The sequence below is a fragment of the Euprymna scolopes genome, chromosome 6, assembly GCF_053919585.1.
Source record: "Euprymna scolopes isolate OS-2025 chromosome 6, ASM5391958v1, whole genome shotgun sequence".
Classification (NCBI taxonomy): Eukaryota; Metazoa; Mollusca; class Cephalopoda; order Sepiida; family Sepiolidae; genus Euprymna; species Euprymna scolopes.
Window position 1 is genome coordinate 175,463,012 of NC_136487.1, and position 25,051 is coordinate 175,488,062.

The following is a 25,051-nucleotide window of genomic DNA, read 5'->3' on the forward strand; positions in this document are numbered from 1 at the left end:
CTTACTTGAAAATATCTACAACTTCAACTCTATAAGCACCTACTGAAAACCTGCCCATATATCTATTCACCTAATTACGCATGATTCAAAACTTGCTGTTTTATCCATACTATATCGCACTTACATCTTAACCCTCCTATCATCTAAAATTAGTTTGGGCACAACTCGTAGCTCAATTCTTAATACCTACTCATACTGTAACATTATCCTAGACCTAAGCTAACATAAATAAAATAAATAAAAATGGTAAGACTCAAACCACATTATCTCCTCCCTAACAAGCCTTCTTACAATCATAGATGCTTACACTGCATGAACTCCACTCACCCCCTTTATCCATTAATAATTAAATAGCAATGTCCCTAAATCACTTTTAGGAGTGTAACTAATCAGCAGCGATATAACCTCCACAAACTAACCCAGTAACACTAACTAACCACGTGAGGTCGCAGAAATACCCGGATTAGAACCTAGGCGCGGAGAAAACCCTCTCAGTGCTGACGGACCCAGTAGGTCTTCCCAGATCATCCGTCTAGAAGGAAAACTCTGAAACTAAACCAAAGGGGAGGGAGGCCTCTTCAGTCTTGGATGACAACCTTCCTAGAGCTGGTGACTCAAACAAATTCACCGGTTTGCAAACCTAAACTGCTTAAGGAGTAGATAGGCTCTGTCTATCGCCCGGCTTCCATACTCCTTCTTTGCCTATTAGTCAAGCGCAGATACACTATCTCAGTGATTCGTCAGAAACACCAGCGATAGATCTTGTTTCTTGGCTAGGGCAACGAACGCCGTTTTTCCCCATTCCCAGCACACCACACCCCTAAAACTGGACATTTGGGAGTGCTTGAGTATGATATATGCTTGAGCAATTAGATTGGGTTGACCTTCTTCTAATGGGTTGAGGGTACCGGATTGACAGTTCCTGGCTGCTGTTCCCGACTGGTAGTACAAGAGCCCTAACTCTTTGGTAGCGCTTAGAGCGGCTGCTCCATCAACAGTTGAATAATATCGGGTTGTTTGTAGTGCCATGACGCGCATGGAAAGGGACCCTGCACTCATCCCCGGTGGGCTTTCCTGAGGTCACAATCCTAATAGAGAAAGCTGATGGTCTACTTGTGATGCATGTCTGATGCTCTGCATAACCTCTTGTTTAGCTCCCCCTTACCTAAACCGAAACTCTTTAAAAAATATGACGACAGTACAATCTAAAAATAAGCTTAAACCAGGCTTAGGGACAAACAAATTCAACTTGCCTCCTCCCTTGAGGCTTGCATTCACAAATATCCGTGGGCTCAGAACTAATTTAGCTGATGTTGAAGCATTTCTCTTAACAAATACCCCGGATATCTTAGCACTAAGTGAGACTAACCTACACTCCTCCATCCCCTCTAACTACTTTAACATGCCTGGATATCTCCCACTCTGCCGTAAGGACTCTGACAGACACATGCACGGATTTGGAGTTTACATTCGTAATACCCATTCCTGACTAGAGAAACAAACCTAGAAACAGACAATCAAGCCTTTATGTGCTTTAGACTAAACATACAACACAACATTAGCTACTTTTATTTTCTCTACTGCTCTCCCTCGACTCAGGACTGCACCATAATAAACAAAGTCTCTGACAGCATAGACACGGCACTGTTCCTCGACACTAGCACACAAATACATGTATTTGGTGACTTTAATGAACACCACAAAAACTGGCTTGGATTCTCTACCTACACAGATGCAGCGGGCAGCACAACTCATAGCTTTACTATATCTCACTCCCTATCACAAATTGTTACGTTTCCAACCCGTTTCCCTGACCAGGAAGAACAACACGCATCACTTCTAGATCTGTTTTTGACCACAGTTCCCGATGACTGCATAACGAAGGCCCACAGCCCACTCGGGAACGCTGATCATGCAGTGATAATGGTTGAAATTGCCCTAAACTCTAGAGCCAAAACTGAAGAGCCAGTGCTCAAAAAAACGAGATATTATAAAAAGGCTGACTGGGAAGCCATCAGGGAACTAATCAGAGATGGAGAAATATTTTTTCTCTCCCTGCTGAACAGTGTGCAAACGAGACCACTGACTGGTTCAAAACTGCAATCGAAGCGCATGTTCCCATGAGGAAATTTTATAGTAAGCCCCACTCTCCCCAATGGTTTACGTCGACTTGCGCAACTGCCATTTCTTAAAAGCAGCATGCATACCGTAGGTTTAACTGACATAACTCCAGTTCAAACAGACTGAAGTATATAGAAGCTAGAAATAACGTTAAGAAAGAAATAGCGACAGCTAAGAGAAATTACGGAAACTACTAAAAAGCGCATCGAAGCACAAAAACTAGGAACTCGAGACTTCTTGAAAATCTACAACAGTGTAGTAAATAATGGGCAATCAACAATTCCCCCACTAACCAACAATCACGAGGTTGTCTCCTCAGCAACCGACAAGGCTAACATGTTTGCCTTAAACTCCACACTGGACCCTTCCAAACAACCCCTACCTGAATTTCCTATGCGGACAGACGCCACGTTAGACGATCTAAAAACCACCCCTGCTCAGGTGCATGCTATCATAAAAAACCTTGACACTTCAAAAGCATGTGGACCTGATCTCATCCCAGCTGTGCTATTAAAAAAGTGCTCAGCCGAAGTAGCTCCAGTTCTCTCCAAACTCTACAACAAATGCCTTAATGAAGCTTGCTTTCCGGGTTGTTGGAAAACTGCTTCTGTTGTACCAGTATTCAAGAATTCTGGTGAAAGAACTGACCTATCTAATTATCGCCCCATTAGCCTTCTCCCACTTTTTGCCAAAATATTTGAGACCTTATTTAACCATGCTCTAGTCCATCACCTTACAGATGCTAAACTTCTGACTGACAAACAATATGGATTTAGACAAGCCCGTTCCACAGCTGACATCCTAACTGTAATCTCTGAACGTATATACTATTCACTGGACAAAGCAGGAGAGGGCAGAGCGGTAGCTCTAGATATATCTAAGGCTTTTGACAGGGTATGGCATGAGGGTCTCCTCAGGAAAATTAGATCATACGGTATCACTGGTAGAATACTTAACATAATTAAATCCTTCTTAGATAAGAGAAATATCCAGGTTGTCCTCGACGGTTGTAGATCTATACAATATGATAGTAATGCGGGAGTGCCTCAGGGGTCTATCCTTAGACCTCTATTGTTCCTGATATTCATAAATGACCTCCCCGACAAAATTGCCTCTGAGATGGGTATATATGCTGATGACACTACACTCTATGGCAGGCACGACAGGAAGACGAATGAACACATTTCTAAAGAAATGGCAGAAACACTAGAGGAAGACCTCCAATCTGTAGTGGAATGGGAACAAAAATGGTTGGTCATGTTCAATGCCGCCAAGACTAAACTAGTTTCATTCATTTATTACAAGAAACCTTCTCTACCACCTATAGCAATGACCAACGACTCTTTATCTGAGAATACATCTTTCAAACTCCTTGGCCTAACGTTCACAGGAAACATGAGTTGGAACAATTACATTGAAGGCATTGCCAGGGCCGCTGCAAGAAAGGTGGGCTCTCTCTACTGTGCTAGACAACTACTAACACCGAAAGTATCCTGTACCTCTATAAGGCCAATATTCGCCCATGTATGGAGTATTGCTGTCACATCTGGGCTGGTGCAACTGCTACTAGTCTCTCGCTCCTTGACAAGGTTCAAAAGAGAGTCGCAAACCTGATAGGTCTTGAACTGGCATCTAAGCTTCAGCCTCTGTCCCATCGACGAAACGTTGCATCCCTCTGCCTTTTCTACAAGTATTTTAATGGTGAATGCTCTGACGAACTGCAATCACTTGTGCCCCCACGACGTGAGCACCCTCAACAAACCCGAGAGGCTGCTAAATCCCACCCCCACACTGTAGAGATCCCTAGATGTAAAAGATCTTTTTACTCCAATAGTTTCTTCCCCAGAACCGCTAGACTCTGGAATTCCATTCCAGGTCCCTGTTTCCCCAACAGTACTGACGTGCAGAAGTTCAAGTGTAACATGAACCGACATCTTGCTGCTCAAATACCTACATAGTATCCCAGTAATTGGTAGCCCCCTACACCAAAGTGGCAATTTGCCTTGTTTGGGGTGAAAATGTAAAAAAAAAAAAAATAAAAAAAAAAAAATAAAAAAAAAATATCCTTGGATCCCACTTCAGGCTCATTTCAAAATGCCTTAGACTCACAAGTAGCACTGAGGCTCTGCATTGACAAACACTGAGAGTCCTCTCAAGATCAAAGTGTAGTATCTGTTCTGATATCGCACTTCACCTTTTCTGTCCTCGATTGGTGGAGGAGAAATCTTTCCTGACTGAGACAATTTTTATTTTTGTTATATCCAGAGCGACCCTTTTTTGGGGAGCTGGATTTTCTCCACATTAAAAACCAACCGTGTCAAACTCTGCCCTCGTGAGGAGGCAAGTAAATGAGAACACTGAGAGTCTTTATTTGGTTTTGTTCAAATAGGTAAAACGAAACCAAATAATTTCATGCGGACAACTCACACGTGCCTTCCAGTATGGATAGTTAGAACACCTGTACCAAGATGGCGTCGCTCAATACGAAAACAATAAGCTTTGTCCACACTACAGCTGTTGACTTTTTAACAAACAAATAAATAAAAAAAATGGAAAACAAACAAGCAACAACAAAAAAAAACAAACTATAAAATGTGGGACAATGACACAGAAATAAAAGTCTTGTCAAACACGTTGCTATGTTGTTACTAATAACTAAAGTTTAATAAAAATTTAATGCACGGAGTATTTTTGTTTTACAATAGCCAACAAAACAAATAAAAAAAAAGACTGAAAAATAAATACACAACAAATAATGTTACCAAAGGCAAGATAAGTTACTTTTTTACCTACCTAGATAAGTTCATTTTTGTGTTAACTTATTTTAAAACGTTTATTTAATTTGAAACAAAAGTAGTGTCAAGCTTGTTCAGTTAGAACAAAAAAGCTTTGTTATAACTAGGGCTATGACAACAGCATATTCTTTTCATTGTTTTGACTCGAGTGTGTATCTGTTGATATCTTATATGCTTTTATCTAGAGTGATGCGATTCTCGGTTGATTAACTGTGTCGGATATATACTCGAGAGTCAAAACATTGAAACGAATATTCTGTTGTCGTAGCCCTAGTTATAACCGTCTGAATTCCTTAAAAATCGAAAATTAAACAAAATATTGATAGAAACTCAATAAATGCTACCAATAATGTGAAAATATAGTATTCTACCAGTATTGTTTAATTTTCGAACGATTATTGAGGGTCCAAATAGCTATGATAAAACCGTTGTTTTTTTGTTTTTTTTTGTCGTTTTTAACTCAGATTTTGTGATTTCAATGCAGCTTATTGTGAATGCAGGCGAGTATGACATCTGCTTTCAATCTGTCATCCTTCAAGAGTAAGATTATCCCATTAACACACATTGCCCTATTTTTTAGGACTGGAAAGATAATTAACCATATTTCAGCAGCATGTGTAGGAAGATGATGCTGGCTATGTGGTTAACAACACAAAATGACAACTTGAGTGTGCCAAGTTCGAATCAAGTTCGTTTTACAGAAAAATTTGCACATGGTTGTCTTTCTAGAAAAAATTCCAATTTGCCTATGTGCTTTTTTTTTCAGTTACTGCTGCTAAGATTTTCGCAAGCCAGCTATCTTACAGCTCGATGAGGTTACTATTTTGGAGAACTTTCCTTATACTCCTTAGATTGTAATATCTCCAATTTGTGAATGGACGTCGTCTCTATCTTTATTTTGATAGAGTTTTAAAAAAATTCCCTCATTTCGAGTGTTTGTTTGTTTAAATAAAGCGAAACTAATTGGAGCAAAGTGGATCGTCTGCATTCTCGGCCAGGACGTCCAGAAAGGAAATCAGCTTTGATCAATGTGGGGAAAACCCTTCATTTCAGACAATTGCTATTCATTTGGACACTGCCAGAGCTCTCTCTTTTTGCGGGGTAGCTGGTTTTCCTCAACATCATGGGTAAACAAGTACGGGGCAGAAAGCTAAAAGATTAACTGGCCTCCAGCCAGACATTCATTTCTGCACCTGCGTGAACTCATTCACTTAACTATCCATTTGTGCGAGTCAATATTTTTATTAACATCGCTAAATTTAAACGCTTTTCACTTCCTGTGGCATCATAGCGTAGCGATAAGATGTCGGGTTTTCGTTCACTTTTTTTCTGCCTTCGTGTCACCGGTTCGAACCTTCCTGCCTACTACAATTTTTTTTTTTTTTTTTTGCTCTAAATACCCAGGCAACCCTGCTAGTATTATAATAAATATGAAATCTGCATTAATCAAAATACAATATTTAAGCATATTTTACGACCGGGCAATGCTGGGCACCCTGCTAGTAAGTGCGTGTGTGTGTATATATATATATATATATATATATATATATATATATATATATATTCTACACTTTCATTTTACTCTTACCCTCAATTACTATTTTATCCTATTCCTGCATTCTCATTTCACATCTAAATGTTAAGCCAGTTTTTTATTTCTATATTTGCATAATTTTGGCTCTTCTCTTTTGACGAGAAGCATTTAGCTTTGAAATGCAATGGCCTAAATAAAGAGGTTTATTTCTTAATTTTCCCCTCAACTTTTCCTTATTGTTCTGATGATACAATAAAGTTATATCTAACTTTTATTCCTCATCATTCATATCTATAAAAACACACATGCAGTGCGTGCAATAAGTATTTGATTTATTTTATCACCCAAAAACAATGACAAAGTACTAATCTAATGTATTTTTGTATGATAAATGCAAATCTTGTATCTCTAAATTATGGAAATATTCCAATGTGATGGAGAAATAAAAAATGAACAAACCAAAATTATGTTCATCAACGTTTCGTCTTTATTTCAAGACTTTATGATTATTGAAAAATAAAGCAATAACATATTTACAGATAATATACTTGTATTTTATTTCTTCAAATCAATTTTGAGGAAGCCTTAAAATAAACGATGAAATGTTGAACATAATTTTCGTTTGTTCCTTTTTCAGCTCTCCATTATATATATATATATATATGAGCAAACAGTTAATAAAATATGTTAAAAAACACTTTGAAATGAGTTAAAAACATTTAATCTGAAAAGGAAACACTATATATACATATATATATATATATGTATATATGTATGTACGTATAAATAAAAAGTAACCAATCAAGTTATATGTACATCAATGTTTCATCTTTATTGTAAGACTTCTGGATGAATGAATCGAAGAAAAAAAAAATCTCAATACAATATTTGAAAATATATTTATTGTAATAAAAAGCATGAAAAAAAAATCGTTGGAATTAAAAAAAAAAAAAAAACTGTGAAAGAGTAAGTAAAAAAAAAAATCTTACTCTTTTACAACGCTATAACTTTTTTCATTCTAAAATAGAATAAAGTCATACTTTTTATTACAAAAAATATATTTTCAAATATGGTACTGGTATTTCATTTTATACGATTCATTCTTCCAGAAAAATAGTCTTACAATAAAGTTGAAACGTTGATTGACATATCGTTTAGTTTGTCACCCCCACTTTTTTTTTTTTTTTTATTTCTCTATCTCGACAGAATACTATTTCCAGTATTCTCTCTCTCTCTCTATATATATATATATATATATATATATATATGTTAAACATATTGAGATAAGCAAAATAAACTTTACTTTAAGATCATATCTAATATATATTATATTCATGTTCATTATCTATAAATATAAAAGCGAAAATGTATGAATGTGTGTTTGCTTTTTTAAACGCGACACTAATTCTGGCAGCATTTTCCGTCTATCGGCGGAAATGTCCGAAAGCAATCAGCTTTGATCAGTGTGGAAATATTTTCCATATATCAAACAATTGCTATTCAATTTGGACAAGGGAGCTGCCCCCCCCCCCCCTCCAACATCTTGGGAAAATAAAAATTAAAAAAAGCGTTCCCGCAGTAAATGAAATACTATCCCGCAGTCAAACTTGACCTCATTAAGTCATTAAAACGTGCACCTGCCAAATCCAAGTAATTAAATAAATTCAAACATGTTTCCGTTAGCATCTCGCGGTGGCACAATGGTTAACATCGCACTCTTTTTTTCACACTTTAATTTCCAACATTGCCTCAAGGGTTTGGGTTCGATCCTAATACTTACCTACCAAAACTTTTTTTTTTAATTTTAACCCCCTCCCCCGGAGTTTTGATTTATCCAAAAACCACACACACTTCCAAACACCCGGGCAACGCCGGGTACCCCTCGCTAGTCTATTATATAAATCTCACCTGTCTGTTTAAATATACGTATGTATGTCTGCCTAAAACTTTTGATAGAGGCGACGGATTTTTATGAGATTGGTATCATTTTGAAACTCGACCCTTTGGACGGCAAATATCGAAAAATTTGCTAAAAACATTAATTCCTTCACCCTCAACTGGGCACTTTTCTACAGGGAGGGGTTGCTTTTTGTTCATCAATATTTTTGAAAGTCATCGCCTCTTTTCGATTGACTAGCCTTAATTTAAACCTTTGCCACTTCCCGTTTGGCGATGGATGCAACGGCAAAGATGTCACTTTTTTTTCCCCCCACTTTCTTTTCCTTCTTTGCGGTACAGGTTCAAGCCTGCCTGCCTACTATTTTTATTTTTTTTTTTGCTCAACACACACCTCCAAACACACAGGCAACACTGGGCACCCAGGCTAATATACTAGGAGAGAAAAGCACAGTTCTGCAATTGTTTAAAGTGATAACTCAAAAGACTCAACAGCAACAAGTTCCCTCTCCATGTTTGGAATTTACCAAACATCATCCCATATGCATGATGAAAATGTAGATTTTGAATTACAAAATCAAAAATGACAAAAAGTAAATTTTCAATTCAAATATTCAAGGATCAAAAAAATTATGTAGTAAATAAAGAAAAAAAGTAAATTTGGTTTATATACATTTTAATATGACAAAATAAAAAAAAATCCATTCAGACAAGATAATGAGGAGGTAATAAAAAGTATGGGGGAGGATAAGGCAATGAATGTTGGCTGAAACCAATGATAATTTTAAGTTTTACTGACAAATGTATTTTTATTTTTGTGACCAAAGAAAATCAATTTCGGATAAAATTGAATTTTTTGTTTATTAAAATAAAAATAAAATAAAAACAATAATTAGACTTTGATAGAAAATGTTTGTCCTGGTAAAATTGTATCTGTATAAAATGAAGGCGACCACAAAAATTCAAAATATTTATGAAGATTATCTACAGTTTTTTTGTTTTTTTTTCGAAAAAGAGGTTGAAATGTCAACTTGCAAAATGTCTGGAGTTTGGCATCCATTTTTTTTTTTGTGTGTTTCCATAGAGTTTTTTTTTTTTTTTTTTTAGATTTGGTTTAAAAATATGTTTAGATGAATCTGGATTACCAAGTTCTAACATAGAATATAAAATGTTTAGCTTAAGAATATGAGGAAGAATTAAGGGCGATAGGGACAGCAGAAGAGAGAGAAAGCAGGAGAGAGAGAAAGAGAGAGAAAGAACAGGAGAGAGAGAGGTGCCCTAGTGAAAGGTCCACATTTATATATATATATGTGTGTATACATACAACACACGTCATAGAAAAATAGAGCTTTATCTAGATTTTTCACCTTGTTTAAAAAAAAAAACAAGAAAAATCTTTGGTCACAATCAAGACTTTAAAAATTAATATATCTTTACAAAATGAGAGGGAAGAAAACAAAACAAAATCAAAAGCAATCAGCAGTTTTCTCAAATTTCCACTCAGATGACAGAATATATATATATATATATATGTAGGAGAGATAGAATGTTAAGGCAGACATCAATGCTGTCGGCTCTCTGGTTGATCAACTTTTTTTTTATGGTTTCTCTGGTTATGTTCTGATCTTTGTATTTATTATGGCGTTGCCGTATTTCTATTTATTATGGCGTTGGATGATTAATGTTGTTAAAGATCTTATAATGAGAGCTCTTGAAGAGCAAGCAGGTCATCTTATAACGTCTGCAAATTTCTTACAATTATTGGATTATGAGATCGAAGGGGAGGGAAGAAGGAACAAGGGAGGGTGGATACAAAATATTTCTATATTTGGCCGCTATTTATGATAAGTGTTTTGGCTAAAAAACAGTGTGGTATAGCGTGACTGTTTGTGAATTTGATATTCCCTGTAAACTTCTTTCTTTGAAGGAAACCAGTAAAGCCCAACTAGGGCTATTAATACCACAACAGGTACTACTGATTTGGTTATTTTTATATATAATGCAAAAGAAAGCGGAGTCATTGCTAGCTACTGGAGATATAAAAAAGGTGCATGAGGAACGCAGTAGAATGCGTATTTCATTAACATGGATGTGTAACTAACACCTATTCTTGTTTGTGTTCCACTACTTAATAAAGTAATTAGCTACATTTTCTTTTTTTTGTGTGTAATATAATAGATTTGTGATGAGAATAAGATCCAATCTGTTATATCACACAACAAAAAGAAAAGAAAAAAAAAAAGAAAAAGAAAGAAAGGAAACAAAGAGAAAAGAAGCAAAGAGAAAAGAAGCAAAGAGAAAAGAAGCAAAGAGAAAAGAAACAAGAAAGAAACGAAAAAAGAGAAAGAAACGAAAAAAGAGAAAGAAACGAAAAAAGAGAAAGAAACGAAAAAAGAGAAAGAAAAAAACTGTGAATAACTACTTTATTAAGTAGTGGAAGTATTTACAATAGTAGGTGTTAGCTACAAGTCCATGTTAATGGTATACACACTCTCCTGCATGCACTGTGCACTTTTTTTTTATATCTCCAGGTGAACGAATGTTATGGTACAAGTGACGTCACAGACATTATTCACAAAAAGGATGCAAATCTAAAAGTTACATATTTTATATTTTAATTGGAACAAATATTTCACAGCAGAAATAGAAGCGTCTTGTTTTTCACACAAATGTCTTAAACTAAAATTGCTAAAAAAAATTATTTTCAACCAAAAGAATCAAAACATGTTCTGAAAAAACATTTGGTTGTTCAGAAAGTGTCGCGGGTTGTCATCGTCAGATGTCAGATTGTCTATTAACTGAGAAATCAACTGATTTCGATCGAGTGGTTTCAATACAATGTGTTGCAGAGAAACGTTTGTGTAAACAAATTCTTTGCCCACTAATGGAGGTTTCATCATGTTGACTTTAGGAAAGCTTTTTTTTTTTTTTTACAGGAGAGTCATCACTTATCAAGACCTGAAAGCCACTCGAGGATAAGAGTAAACGAATGTCAGGTGAGACAACACCTGACATTCATTATTATTATACATTCATAATTATTGGTAATGGTATAACAGGACAACTCAATAAGAACCTGTTGAGATTGGACTTGAAAACAACCATGTTGTAGTCAGCTACAAAGCAAGCAGCCCTGTGGTATAGAACTCCACATGTGGACAGTGCTAGGAAAGAAACTTTGATCATGGAATTGGTGTTTAGTTTTAAACACAGAGACTAAAAGAAATTGTTGATAGTGGTTGTAGCTAGACAAGGCTTGTTAATGTTTTGCAGGGGGGAGCATAGACTAAAACTTAGTCGAGGATTTGCCATAAAAATAAGGATGGCGCAGAGATAGACTCGTTGCAATAATAAAATTATTATTACTATTATTAGTACTAGTAGTGGTGGTAGTAGTAGTAGTAGTATCAGACCAACAAGATGGATGAGTTAATTTGGCTTAGAATTAGAGTTCTTTCAGGAAGGCTTAGAGTGGATTTAAACAAACTCATTTACAGTTACAATTCAACATAGACACAATTTATGTACAATTTTTTATTTTTTTTTATTTTCATAGAATCTATTATAAAAAAATGCTTTGACAAAGATAATTTCGTTTTTAATTCAGCATATGGTCTTCATTTTCTTGTAAAATAAAATATACTTTATAAATTATACGTGTATTTAGATATTAAATAAGACGTTCAATAATGATAATTATAAGCATTCAGAAATGATATATCCTACAAAATATTTGAACCCTGTGATCTGAGTATGTGTAAGAGGACTTATGACTGACAGAGGGATAGCTCCTATGACTATTTTTATGACATTAATCAAAACAAAGAATTTTAGTTGATTAAATATAAAAAGAAAAAAAAAATCAATTTGAAATAGAAATATTTTGTACAGATTATCTTAAATATGAAAACTTTTTTATGCAACTTTTATTGATGAAGCTATACCGGTCAATGAAACAGGGGAACATCTCACTTTACCTTATGTATAAGATAAATGTATTTAATAATTACTAACTTCACTTGATAACTATTAAAATAAATTTATCAAGTTTCTGTCGTTAAATTATTAAATTGTTCCATTTAATATTTATAATTAAGGATTCACTAAGGTTTTGATTTTCTCTTTATCCCAAAATCTACCGTACACATCACATAGAAAAAACAAACTGTGAAACTTGAATTAAAAAGTTTTAGATTTTGGGTTGCATTCGACAGAAAAGACAAATTCAGTTTTGTTTAGCACAAGATTCTCACTATTGTATTATTGCAACTTTTTTTTTTTTAAGTCTTAAAATTCCTTTAAAAATTTTTTTGCAATAAATACAACTTTCATTAGTATACCTTTATATAATCATATAATATATATAGTAAATTCTTGAAGAGAAATATAAATGAAAGCATCCTTCTCAATGCTCCAAAGTGGACTGCTAAGGTGATGCTGTGGACTTGTCAGTTTCAATATTTCAATTCTTTCTGCAAGTCGCCATTCCCCACTCTCTTGGTAAGTTAGTTTTATAAATAGATTAATGTACTAATTAAAACAAGTTAGTAAAATTACCATGACTGTCATCCTAATCTTATCTGAAACAGTACAAATGAAAAAGTCTAACTTGACAAAAGGCATGCACACGCACACACACACACTTATTAATCTTGATCAGATTTAAAATGATATGCAACAAAACAAAGGCTAAAAATAAAACGGTTTCTTTGTTTTAGAAAAAAAAACATTTGTTATAAATCTGAATATAAAATGAAATTAAGACAAACAGTTAAACAAAATATGTTTTTATAAGTTGAGAAGGAAAATGTTTGAGAATTTGAAAAAAATTAAAAAGGAGAGGGAGTGAATTATTTGACAAATGAGAAGGCAAGATTAGCCCTGAAGATGAGATATGAAAATAGGATGGGTGGGGAATATGAAAAAAAGGGGCGGGGAGAGGTTTGAAATGTTACACTTGTGGCATTACAGTTGTGTACGGTTCATTGTTTGAAAACTTGTCATAAAGAGGCACTACTGGCTTTCTACTCCTTGGTTTATCATCAAATGCAAGTTCAGCATAATAAAGGTCATCCTCGCCCTGATGGTCAAATCCCTGCAAAAGACGAAATGAAAAATGTATAAACATTTACACACGTTTTCATGATAAAAAAAAAGAAAAAAAAAAGAGTAATCAAAAGATATTCATTCCAAATTTCATGATGAAATTCTTCATAGGGGAATTGTAACACGCTTTTAATATCCGACACAAAATGGCCATTTCATATTGTTAACATTGGCTAAAAGCTCTTCATATTTATTAAAACAGGTGAACAAAATGGTGTTTTTTTTGAGGATTTAGAGTATTTTCATTTTTAAATATAACTATTTTAGTAGAACTACATTGAAATTTGATTATCCAAAACGTTTTATGGTCAATTGGTATATATATATATATATATATATATATATAGATAGATAGATAGATAGAGAAATTAAAAAACAAAAAGTTTATTTTACTTTTAAATGGGGAAATGCCATTTACAGTCACACGTGTGTATGTTCGAATTTTATTTATAAATTTCCTTCAAAAAAGGAATTTTCGGTTAGACAATCCAGAGTGTTCAAACAACAATAAGCTGTGAACATTGCATAAACATTAGTTGCCTCTTAGCTTATATTTCCCAGCCAGTGCTCGTCTTGTGTGTTCAAAGAATCAGTAGCATTCAATAAAAATTTGAAAAGAAATCAATTTTTGTTTATCAAATTTCATATTAGAATTTTTTATTCAAAAAAGGAAAATAATTTGAACTCATGGCATTGTATTAAAATTCATTTCATATGAGAAGAATATTTTTTATTTATTTAAAAAGGAACTCACGGTATTGTACATTGGAAGTTTTCCTTTTTCATTTCCTATCGAATAAACAAGATCGGGTTTTGTTTCCTTCATATTCACTTCATGGTTGCTGAAAAAATAAAAAAATTTAATTAATCGCAAATAAAAGTGTTATTTTGCTTATCATTCTCAAGATAATTGTGTAATATAATTTATAAAGTATATCATGTGTAATATCTACTTTATATCAACGGAAAAAATCCATTCTTATCCATTTCTTTATGTTTTATATTTTTTATACTCCTTCCCCTAATTTGTCATTTCCCAAAACCATTTCCACCTATTATTATAGCTTCTTCATAAAACTCATCACATAAAGGCAAATTCCACACAATCTTGATTAAAACAAAAAGGTACAAATTCACTTGTGTTTCCAGCTCCCCACTTTACCAACTTTCTATCCCAATTTTTTTTCTTAAGAAAAAAAAAAAAAAAAAAAAAATCCTCTCATAATTTTTCACTTGATAAACTTTTCCTTAAAAAAAATATTTTATCATGAATAATTCTTCAACAAATTTTCATGCATTACACCCGCAGTAAATCAAAGAATTATATAAAAAAAAAAATATGCAACTAAAATTCATACTGAAAAATTTTTTTAATCTTATTTCCTATTAAAAAAAATAATTCTTTTATTTCTTTTTATTTTATGCACCTAACCAATAACTGTCCATAATGACCTCAGAATTAAATAAAATTTAGATTCTTCAGTGAAAAGTTAAACCCTTATTAAAACATGTTATATATTGGGACCCTATACAAGTAGGTAACGATCGAGTTAGCTGGATTGAATTTTAACAAGGGTCACATTAGTACTTGTCAAAATAACCTGGTGGTAAATGGAAATAGACCCAACTGCAAGTGGCATGATTGAAATGGAGGTCAAAAGTCGGCTCCTATACAAAACACTAGAAATATCTGAGGTGATTAGGTCATGCATTTGGGGTGAGAAAGAAAAGGATTTTTACAAGTTAGTCCCTTGTTCGGAGTGATATAGACGAGATGTGCTGGACAATCTAGAGATAATTTAAGTGAGTTATCTCAAAATTTTGTCAGTTTGCATCTCTCAGTGCTCATCGTTAAGACTAAGTTAAGAAAATTAAGTAAATGATTAGATAATTAGTTATAGTGATCTCTCCCCAATCAGTAAACTATTAAATTAAAACCTTTGAAAGCACAGCAAGTCCCCATTGAGTTTTCATGCACAATTTTCTTTATCCGGTTAAACAGAATGCCATGGGTCAACCACGAGAAGATCACAAAAAGTGGTTATGAAAGAAGACAAGGACATAAGCCCCTTGTGCAATGTATATTTTGTTGATTTGTTTTCATGATCACTCACAGGCAAAAAATGCAAAAGTATACACTGATATAAACAATCATGTACTCTCTCTTGTTTAACATATAATATATTACACTTATTTGTTAAGATTTATTTCTAGAACACAAACAAAACATTCACATTTATACATAGGTAGAATAGAAGATTCTCATATATATATATATATATATATATATATATATATATATACTAGCATGGGTGCCCGGGGTTGCCTGAGTGTTTGAAGGTGTATGCTGAGCAAAGAAAAAAAAAACTGTCAATTTTTTTTAAAAATTTGACCCCTATTATGACCCCTTAAAATTTATTGTTTTGGGCTCAAATCAAGTTATTAAGTTAGATCACTGTCCAAGGAACCTATATCTAAAATTTCAAGTGTTTAGACCCAAAATTGTCGGAGGAGTTTGGTAGAGTTCTCAAAGGTCAAATCGTTGAACTTGGACCCCTTAACAGCCAAATCTCTGGCCGAAAACTGATCAAAGATTTTCCCAAATCTCAGTACCCTGTATATTAAATTTCGAGACTGTAGACTAAAAATTGACAGTTATTGCATATGGGAAATGTACACAGACACACAGACACGTTCACTTATATATATATATATATATATATATATATACACATATGATTCCTTGGCAACAGCAGAAAAAAATACTTACTTTCGAGGTTTCTCGGGAGGTTCTGAAAGAACAAATAAATGGATATAAGAATTAAGATCAAAATTGAACAACAAAACAAATATGTGGATTATTTTTTTTAATGATGATGTAACAATTTTGTGGAAAAGTACTAAACTTAAATGCATAATATTTTAACAATTCAATCGCTTCTGGAATACTAAAAATTCACAAACCAGGTTTATAGAGTATCACAAGTGTCTGATGAAATTTAGAAGGTAAGGTTGTTAATTGAAGCAACAGAATTAGACCAGCTGAAAACTATTTTGAAGCTACTATACAAAGGTCAATCGTTAATGTGTATGTATGGCGAAAAGTAAAATTACAAAACAAAAAACCACAAAGTTGGTATATTTTTTATCAGTGCTGCCTCAAATGAATTTAGAAAAAAATATATTCATTCTTTGGCGGAGGGAGATCAACTGAGCAGGGTATCATCGGTTTTATAGTGTTACTAGAAAATGTGCCTGATATTACCCAGCATTGCTTGATATTAAATGTAATGTTGAATTCTTTAAGTGAAAAAAAAAAAATGGAAAGAATGTGAGCATTGTTTTTTCTAAACAATTCACTTTTTGTAAGTAAAAAAAAAAATACTTGAGCTAAACAGTGAGTCAAGTATGATAACCATCAGGTCAGCTTGCTAAAATCTTTAAAAAGCGTTTTCAAACCTACTTATTTTTAACAATGTAAACGATTTGCGCATGCACAGTCATGAAACAGTTGACTAACTTATTGAAATTCCGATGATCCTCACGTACCAATTTTTCAATTTTTACCTCTTAGCAGCCCTGGGTCGAGGAGAAAGATGGGGTTGCGGATACATCGACAGAGAGAGTGAGAGAGAGAGATTCTTCATAAAGCAAAGATGGAAAACCAAAAGGATAAGTTGCTTTAATGATTAATTGCAAGATTGTCAAAAAACAGACAAAATGTTTACCTTCAATTTCTGCTGGTTTCGAACGTCGTCTGTAGAGAATGACGAGCAAGGCAATGAGGATGATCAGAAACAAAATGGCAGCAATGATGCCAACGATTAATTTCCAGTCATCATCTGGTTCTGAAAAAGAGAAAAAGAAACATTACTAAAAGAAGTGAAAGTCTGGGAGGCAGGGAAGGTTCGTTGGTTGGTTGTTTTACAGCATATCAACCCTTTTTAGGTTATTTAATGGCGAATCCAAAGATTCTGAAGAAAGATTTAATAGAATATATTTGTTGTTTTCAAGTTGGTTTCTATTTAACCCATAGTTGGGACCCTAACAGGTACTACCACTCTGGGTCAGAGTGGACCTGGGAGCAATGGCAATTAAAGGGTGGCTCCACACTCACCAAACCCTGCAAGCTGGGGCCTCACCACTGGATATAGTTTAAGGTCATATCCAGGACCGGCGGGGTAGGTAAGTGAGGAGTGGACTAATTGTGACAGTGAGTATGGTTGGTGAAATTTTGCAATTTAGTAAATAATGCGTTGATGGGATTCAAATAAAATATTGCAAGATTTGAAAAATGCAATGAATCAATTTGTGAGTAGAAAAATTGATTAAATAAAAAAAAAAATTAAAAGGAATTGAATAGAGAATGAGAAAATAGTCAAACAGAGAGAGGGGGGGGGTGACTTGAAATTTTACACCAAATATGAAAGAGAAAAGCAAGAGAAAACCGGCATTTTAATTTCGAATAAAATGAAAATTCCTTTTGTGTGTTTTGAATCTCCATTTGTAAACAAGCTGTTGAAGAAAAGAGGTTTTCGGAAATACTTGTAGGATTTTCTGACAAGCGTTTTCTTGTGAGTTTCAGTTAATGTAACTCGCAGCAAGGAAAAGGTACGATTAATTTTTTAATAAAAAAAATAAAATAAAAAAATAACTTTTGGGAGTATCTGAATCAGCATCAGAAAATTTGTGCCTATTTTCCAATGCCAAAAACGATTATTTTTATTCTTGTTTATAATTTTTCATTACTGGTACTAACGATAAAATAATATTTACTGATAAACTACCAGCAAAACTAAAATCTATAAATCAATCATTTTTTTTTTTTATTTGCAAAAATATAATATGCACATGTTAGATACGTTTTTCACAGTAATAATAAAAAAAAAGAAACTCTATAAATAAATATTTAGGTTTTAAAAGAATCGGAATCGATAATTGTATCAGGATCGAGAAATTTAAGATATACTAAGATGTCATCCACAGACAGTTTCACTACACAATACAGGGTGGAACAAAAAAGTTGTCGCCCTAAAGAAAACGACACTACAGCTTTATTTAAAAAAAAAAAAAAAAAAAAAAAATTTATTCAGGTAACTTGATTATGTAGTAAAGCTGATATCTATTCAATGTAACCACCTTCAGCCTCAATCACTGCCTCAATACAGGCCTGGAACAGGGAGCAATTATTTTCCACAAGTGGTGGTGAGAGCTTGGTGAATACTTGGCAATCAGGCCGACTTTGGTGTTGTGGAGGTCATGTTTGTGATGTCATATGACAAAATGAAGTAAACCCGCAGGTTCAGGTTGGGGGTGGGAGAAGGGGGGGGCAGTGACAAAGATACAAAGTTGTAGCACTTCTGAAGCCAAGCAGGGTCTCTTTGAACTTGTGGGCCGGCGCCAAGTTCTGCTACCATACTCTGATTGCACGAGATGATCACTACACTCTTCAGCACAGCCAGGTACACTTTGGTGTTGAACTTCAAGCCAACTTTGAAGATGTGAGGTGGCATGATGTGGCCTCCACTTGAAACTACACCAAAGACCATAACTGGGTCGTCTGATGTGTTGAGACGTGCCCTCAAGCATTGAACCATCTGGATTTGCATTCTAAGGGTGCTTGCAGTGGTCGTTGTCATAACTTGCATCAGTAGAGAGCATCAGTTGTACAGCATCACATCTCTAATCTCACTCGTTTAACATTGTGTCACTTTCAGACATGATAGAAAGCTCCTATCGCTCTTGGGATTTATACATAATCGACCAACTAGGAGATGGTCTGCAAAAAACAAAAACAAAAAAAAAAAAAACGGTTTTTATTAAACGGAGTTTGAAAAGCCAATTAAATAGATAATAAAGACAGAACCTAATATTATCTTATTCTCTCTTATCCAAATATGCTTATGAAAAAATTGGACCGGTCTATATTTTTAACTTTGACTGTAGAGAGAGATAAGCTAGCCATTGGAACTCACCCTTCGCAGGTTGAACTGGCTTCTTCCAAAAGAGGAAGTCACAAGGGAATATCAAATTCACAAGAAATCCCCAGTCATGTGTATATTCCTGTCAGAGGAGATGACAACATTAGGTTTTTGCAGGGAGGTGTCAACATCCTCCTACATACAGCACCTAGTATTTCCAAATGGTTACCCATCTAGTACTAACCAGGCTTTACATTGCTTAACTTATGTGATCTAATGAGAACCAGTGTATCAATGTAATTATGGCACACACACACATATATATATATATATATATATATATATATATATAAGTAAATTTTTGGTACAGCAGAATGGAAGGAGAAATTTCAGAGGAAACATAATTTAATTTAAATACCAAAAAAAAAAAAACAAGAAATGGGCAGGTGAAATTATAATTTTCCCTAAGGCCTTATCGTCTGACCCTCTAAGAGGAAACGTCAGAATGATAGATTAAAAACTAAGAAAACGAATGAGGGAAGAGGGGAATTTTGGTTACAGTTGGAAGAACAGTGGAGAAGAAAAAAAAAAAAAAAAAAAAAAATCTCACTGTTCAGGTGGTTTTAAATCAATGAATATCTCCAACTGATGTCTAAGAATCTTTTGTCTACACAGGCTAGGTCGAGAGTTGTTAATAACTAACGCCTCAATAATATTGAGATGATAGTTCGACCTAGCACTGTATAAAACAGAAAACCACCCATCAGAATATTGATCGGCACACCTATTTATACTCAACAGGTGATCGCCAATGGCAGACTCATGAGCCTGGGAGTGCCCGGATGCTCTCGAAACCTGGTGTAGTCGAATATCCCGAGGGATATGTTGGGATATTCTCATTTCTAATCTTTGGGACGTTTTGCCAACGTAGTCAGCTCCACACTGACAAACGAATTTATAAACAACAGAGTTCTTTTGAATGGTTGGCAAAACATCTTTACGAAAAGAAGAGAAAAAGGTTCGAGTTGTGTAAACTACTCTAAGCATAGTAGCTGGAAAACATCGTTGAGTAGCAGAAGAAATCCTTTTAACAATATGAAGGCCATCAGGACCTAACCATGGTAATTTTAGATAAATGGGACAACGTGATGGACCAATATGTTTACCGCTATTAAATGTAGTAATTTTACGTTCAATAGTAGATTTTATTATATTAATGGGATATCCATTATTAAGAAAAATAGTTGTAATTTCACCAAGTTCCGTATCAAGACGGTTTGGTGAACAAATCATAAGTGCACGATGCGTAAGAGCGCTAATGAGGTTTATTTTTCTAGACTGAGGGGCAAAAGAAAACCAATTAAGATAGAGCCCTGTAAATGTAGGTTTTCTATAAACAGAGGTCTCAAACGTAGTACCAACTTTAGAAACACGAACGTCGAGGAATGGGAGAGAGCTACAGTCTTCAACCTCCATAGTAAATTGTAAAGATGGATGCAGGTTGCAAAGAAGACGAAGAAACTGTTTAGCTTCGCTCAGAGAGGGAAAGCATGCAAAAGTATCATCAACTTTTCTCTTCTTTTCGTAAAGATGTTTTGCCAACCATTCAAAAGAACTCTGTTGTTTATAAATTCGTTTGTCAGTGTGGAGCTGACTACGTTGGCAAAACGTCCCAAAGATTAGAAATGAGAATATCCCAACATATCCCTCGGGATATTCGACTACACCAGGTTTCGAGAGCATCCGGGCACTCCCAGGCTCATGAGTCTGCCATTGGCGATCACCTGTTGAGTATAAATAGGTGTGCCGATCAATATTCTGATGGGTGGTTTTCTGTTTTATACAGTGCTAGGTCGAACTATCATCTCAATATTATTGAGGCGTTAGTTATTAACAACTCTCGACCTAGCCTGTGTAGACAAAAGATTCTTAGACATCAGTTGGAGATATTCATTGATTTAAAACCACCTGAACAGTGAGATTTTTTTTTTTTTTTTTTTTTTTTTTTTTCTTCTCCACTGTTCTTCCAACTGTAACCAAAATTCCCCTCTTCCCTCATTCGTTTTCTTAGTTTTTAATCTATCATTCTGACGTTTCCTCTTAGAGGGTCAGACGATAAGGCCTTAGGGAAAATTTTAATTTCACCTGCCCATTTCTTGTTTTTTTTGGTATTTAAATTAAATTATATATATATCTATATATATATATATGAGAGAGGTGGGGAGAGGAAAAGGGTCTTTTGCAAGTGTCTGTCATGACCAACAATGCTATAAAAAGGTCAAAACTATGGCATCTTGAATCAATGTATTTTGAGTTTTTTTTTTGAGATTTTCCATCTTATCTCTCTTTCCCAGCATAAATTTTGGCTTGTCAAGCATCCTGATTGCGGAATAGTGCTGTCCATTGCTCACGTTCTACATCAAAATCCCTAAGATCTTGCTTTAGTACATCCTTGAATCTGAGACACGGACGACCAACAGGCCGAGTACCCTCTCTCAAAACACTATGCAATAGTGTAATTGTGAGGTAGGCGTTTATCACATGACATTCGGTTCACATAGCTTTCCCACCAAAGTCTCATAAACTTAAGTCTTGAGGAAAGTGCACCCAAACTTGTCCATCTGAAGAGCTCTTCGTTTGCCATTTTGTCCTCCCATGAGATGCCAATGATTGATCAGAGACATTTTATATGGAAGGCACTAACCCTAGACTCTTGAGGACAATATGTAGACCACATCTCAGCCCCATAAAGGACACTCAACATGCGCTTCGTACACATGGACTCTCGTCTTGATGGTCAGATACTTGTTCTTCCAACCGGACTGCATGAAACTCCCAAATGTGGTAGAGACTAGGCCAAGTCTCGTGCTAAGTTTGGGATCAAGAGTAATGCTTTTGGCAATGGTTGCACCAAGGTATTTGAATTTATCTTCATTCTCCAGGGTTGTATTATCAATTTGTAAAATTAACACTTATGATTGAGAGAGAATGACGGTTTTCTGAAAACGATTGTTAATCCAAAATGTCTACATGAGTTTGAAAAAGAATCTAGAAGTCGTTGAAGATCCTCAGTGGAAGATGTGCAAAGAGCAGCATAATCAGCGTAGAGAAGTTCACGGACAACTAGTTCCTGAACTCTCGACTTGGCTTTGTATCGTGAGAGGGTAAAGAATAAGGATCGAAACCTCTACAGATTTATCTACATTCTGATATGCTTGTTTGAAAACATTCCTACCACAGCCCTGTTCGACTCCTCGATTGATCAGAAACCTGTCAGACAAGTCTCCCCCATACTGAACTCGCCTATGCATGTTCTTGTGAAATGTTCTGATGAGACAGCAGGATAGGAGGACAGCCAGATTTCTTAAGGACAAGGAATAGAGCTCCTCTGTCGACCAAGTCAAATGCTTTTGTCAGGTCTATGAAAGGCATATGTAGTGGTTGTCGTGCCTTCTCCTGGAGATGTCTCACACAGAAGATCATGTCCGTAGTTGACCGACCTGCCCTGAAACCACATTGCGATTCAGGATACACAGTTTCAGCAATTTTCTGTAAACGTGAGAGGAACAGACAGGCCATTACTTTCCCAGTTATACTGAGAAATGAGATGCCACAGTAATTGTTGCAATCCCTTCTTGAACTTTTGTTTTAAAAAGTGTTGTAATTTTTGAAAATCTTACAGAACAGTTTTGTGGGCTCAGCAGTTGAGGACGTGTTTGGTAAGAATCTTTGAGGAGCTCAGCAAATATTCCGTCCTCACCCGCAGCTTTATTGTTGCAGAGAGCAAATACTACTTTGGCTACCTCTTGGATAGTTAGTTCTTTGACTTGTTCATTTATGGTGGGAAAAGGATTGATTGACTGAATGACCTGGTGAGACACGTTGCTGTCACCATTATACAAGTCAGTGTAATGCTCAATCCATCAAACTTTTCAGAATTATCTGTGATTGTCATACAGTCTTCATGCTGAAGGATACCAAGTGATTGCTTGGAGGGCTCGGATGCAGACTTTATTCCAGACTACATTCCTTGAACGTCTCCTGCATCACGGGCTGTTTCAATTGTCTGATTTTATGTGGAAGAAAACCATGTTTTTCCTCAAGAACTGGCTGGATGGTCGAAAGTGAGGCAGAAAACCAATCTGGATTGCTCCTGGCCTGTTTCCTAAAAACATCAATAGCAGTCTTGGATTGATTTCTTCATTGTAGTCCAGTACTGTTCTGGATCAGTCACCCCGTCTGTGGCTGTTTTCAAGTTTTCAGACAAGTTCTCGCAAAATTCATCGGTTTTGGAGGTCAATCTGAAGCAATTTAACAACTTTCTTAGGGTAGGGCTTTGGCTGAAGCACCATTTAGGACACCACAATGCTGTGATCTGTGTCGCTGGTGTATCAATGTAATTATGCCATATATATATATATATATATATATATATATAAAAGAGGTGGGGAGATGAAAAGGGTAGATAATATAAAATAAGAGCAGAGGTTGAGAGTAATAAATAGAAATAATAATAAATAGAAAGCTAGCAAAAAAATTTCTTAGTAAATTGAAAACTACAATTAATTAGAATAATTACAACTAGCAGGACCTGTGGAAATTTCACGGTAGTTGAAAATTTTTAAATCACATAAATAAAATTAATAAAAACAAATTTAAAACAATTTTTTAGCAAATTCTTTTGTTAACCTTTTAAATTTTTATATAAATTATAAAGGAAACAGATGTCAATTCACTTGCACATTTTTTAAAAATCCTCCCCAAAAAACTGTCTCCTCTCAACATAACATTTTATTTTAATTATAAAATAAAATAGGCAATTTGAAACCATAAACAGGCAGCCATATTCATTTAAAAAAATTTTTAATTTTTGGAGAGGAAATGATTTTAATGATTTTTTACTGATAAAGAGTGATTATAAAGGAAGATAATTTGTTTCTCATCAATGATGTTTTTGTTTTTTTTGTGACACTAGATGTATGAACAAGTAAATTAATACTTAGATGACAAACATAACTATATACCAAAACCAAGAAATGTTTTTAAAATGTATTTTCTATGATTAAAATGTAAAAAAAAAAAAAAAAAAAAAAAAAAAACTTTAAAAAGGAAACAAGCATTGATTAACACACACTATCTAAATCCATGCATATTCTTAAGTGCAAACAGAGGTAAAAGCACAAGAACCCCTTCAGAATTCAGGCAACAAAAAAGACCAAGCAAAATTAGGTGTTTGGGCAGAAGCATTAGAGCCAGTAGTAGTAGCAGCAGCAGAAATTACCATTTGTTTGAGGGCCAGATTTTGGCGTGCTACCATCAGTTGGTTTCATTGGAGTTGTGGGAACTGTTGTAGTAGGAGCTGGTGTGGTTGGAACTGAAAATTTAAAATAAATAATAAACACATTTTCTTTTTCCTTTAGTGGGCAGGGGAACGAAAAGATAAACTAAAAACAAGGAAAACACTTAAAAAAACAACAAATTAAAAAAAAAAACAAGAGGAAAGTTAAAAAAAAAAGAAAGAGGAAACTAAAAAAAGGGGAAACTAAAAAAAGGGAGAAACTAAAAAAAAGGGGGAAACTAAAAAAAAGGGGGAAACTAAAAAAAGGGGGAAACTAAAAAAAGGGGGAAACTAAAAAAGGGGGAAACTAAAAAAAGGGGGAAACTAAAAAAGGGGGAAA

The 25,051-nt window shown here is 34.7% G+C and overlaps 1 protein-coding gene across 1 annotated transcript in view; it reads right to left on the reverse strand.

Annotated features, from left to right (window-relative positions):
* Positions 1-9,005: 9,005 nt before the first annotated feature.
* LOC145278110 (uncharacterized) overlaps positions 9,006-25,051 on the reverse strand; it is a 112,529-nt gene continuing 96,483 nt past the window's right edge. The window contains exons 5-9 of the mRNA XM_080130384.1: positions 24,655-24,747; positions 17,181-17,300; positions 16,223-16,244; positions 14,207-14,294; positions 9,006-13,441 (exon numbers count right to left, since the gene is read on the reverse strand). Of these exons, the coding sequence (XP_079986510.1) occupies positions 13,298-13,441; positions 14,207-14,294; positions 16,223-16,244; positions 17,181-17,300; positions 24,655-24,747 (467 nt within the window). The 3' untranslated portion in view covers positions 9,006-13,297. The remainder of the gene's footprint in view (positions 13,442-14,206; positions 14,295-16,222; positions 16,245-17,180; positions 17,301-24,654; positions 24,748-25,051) is intronic.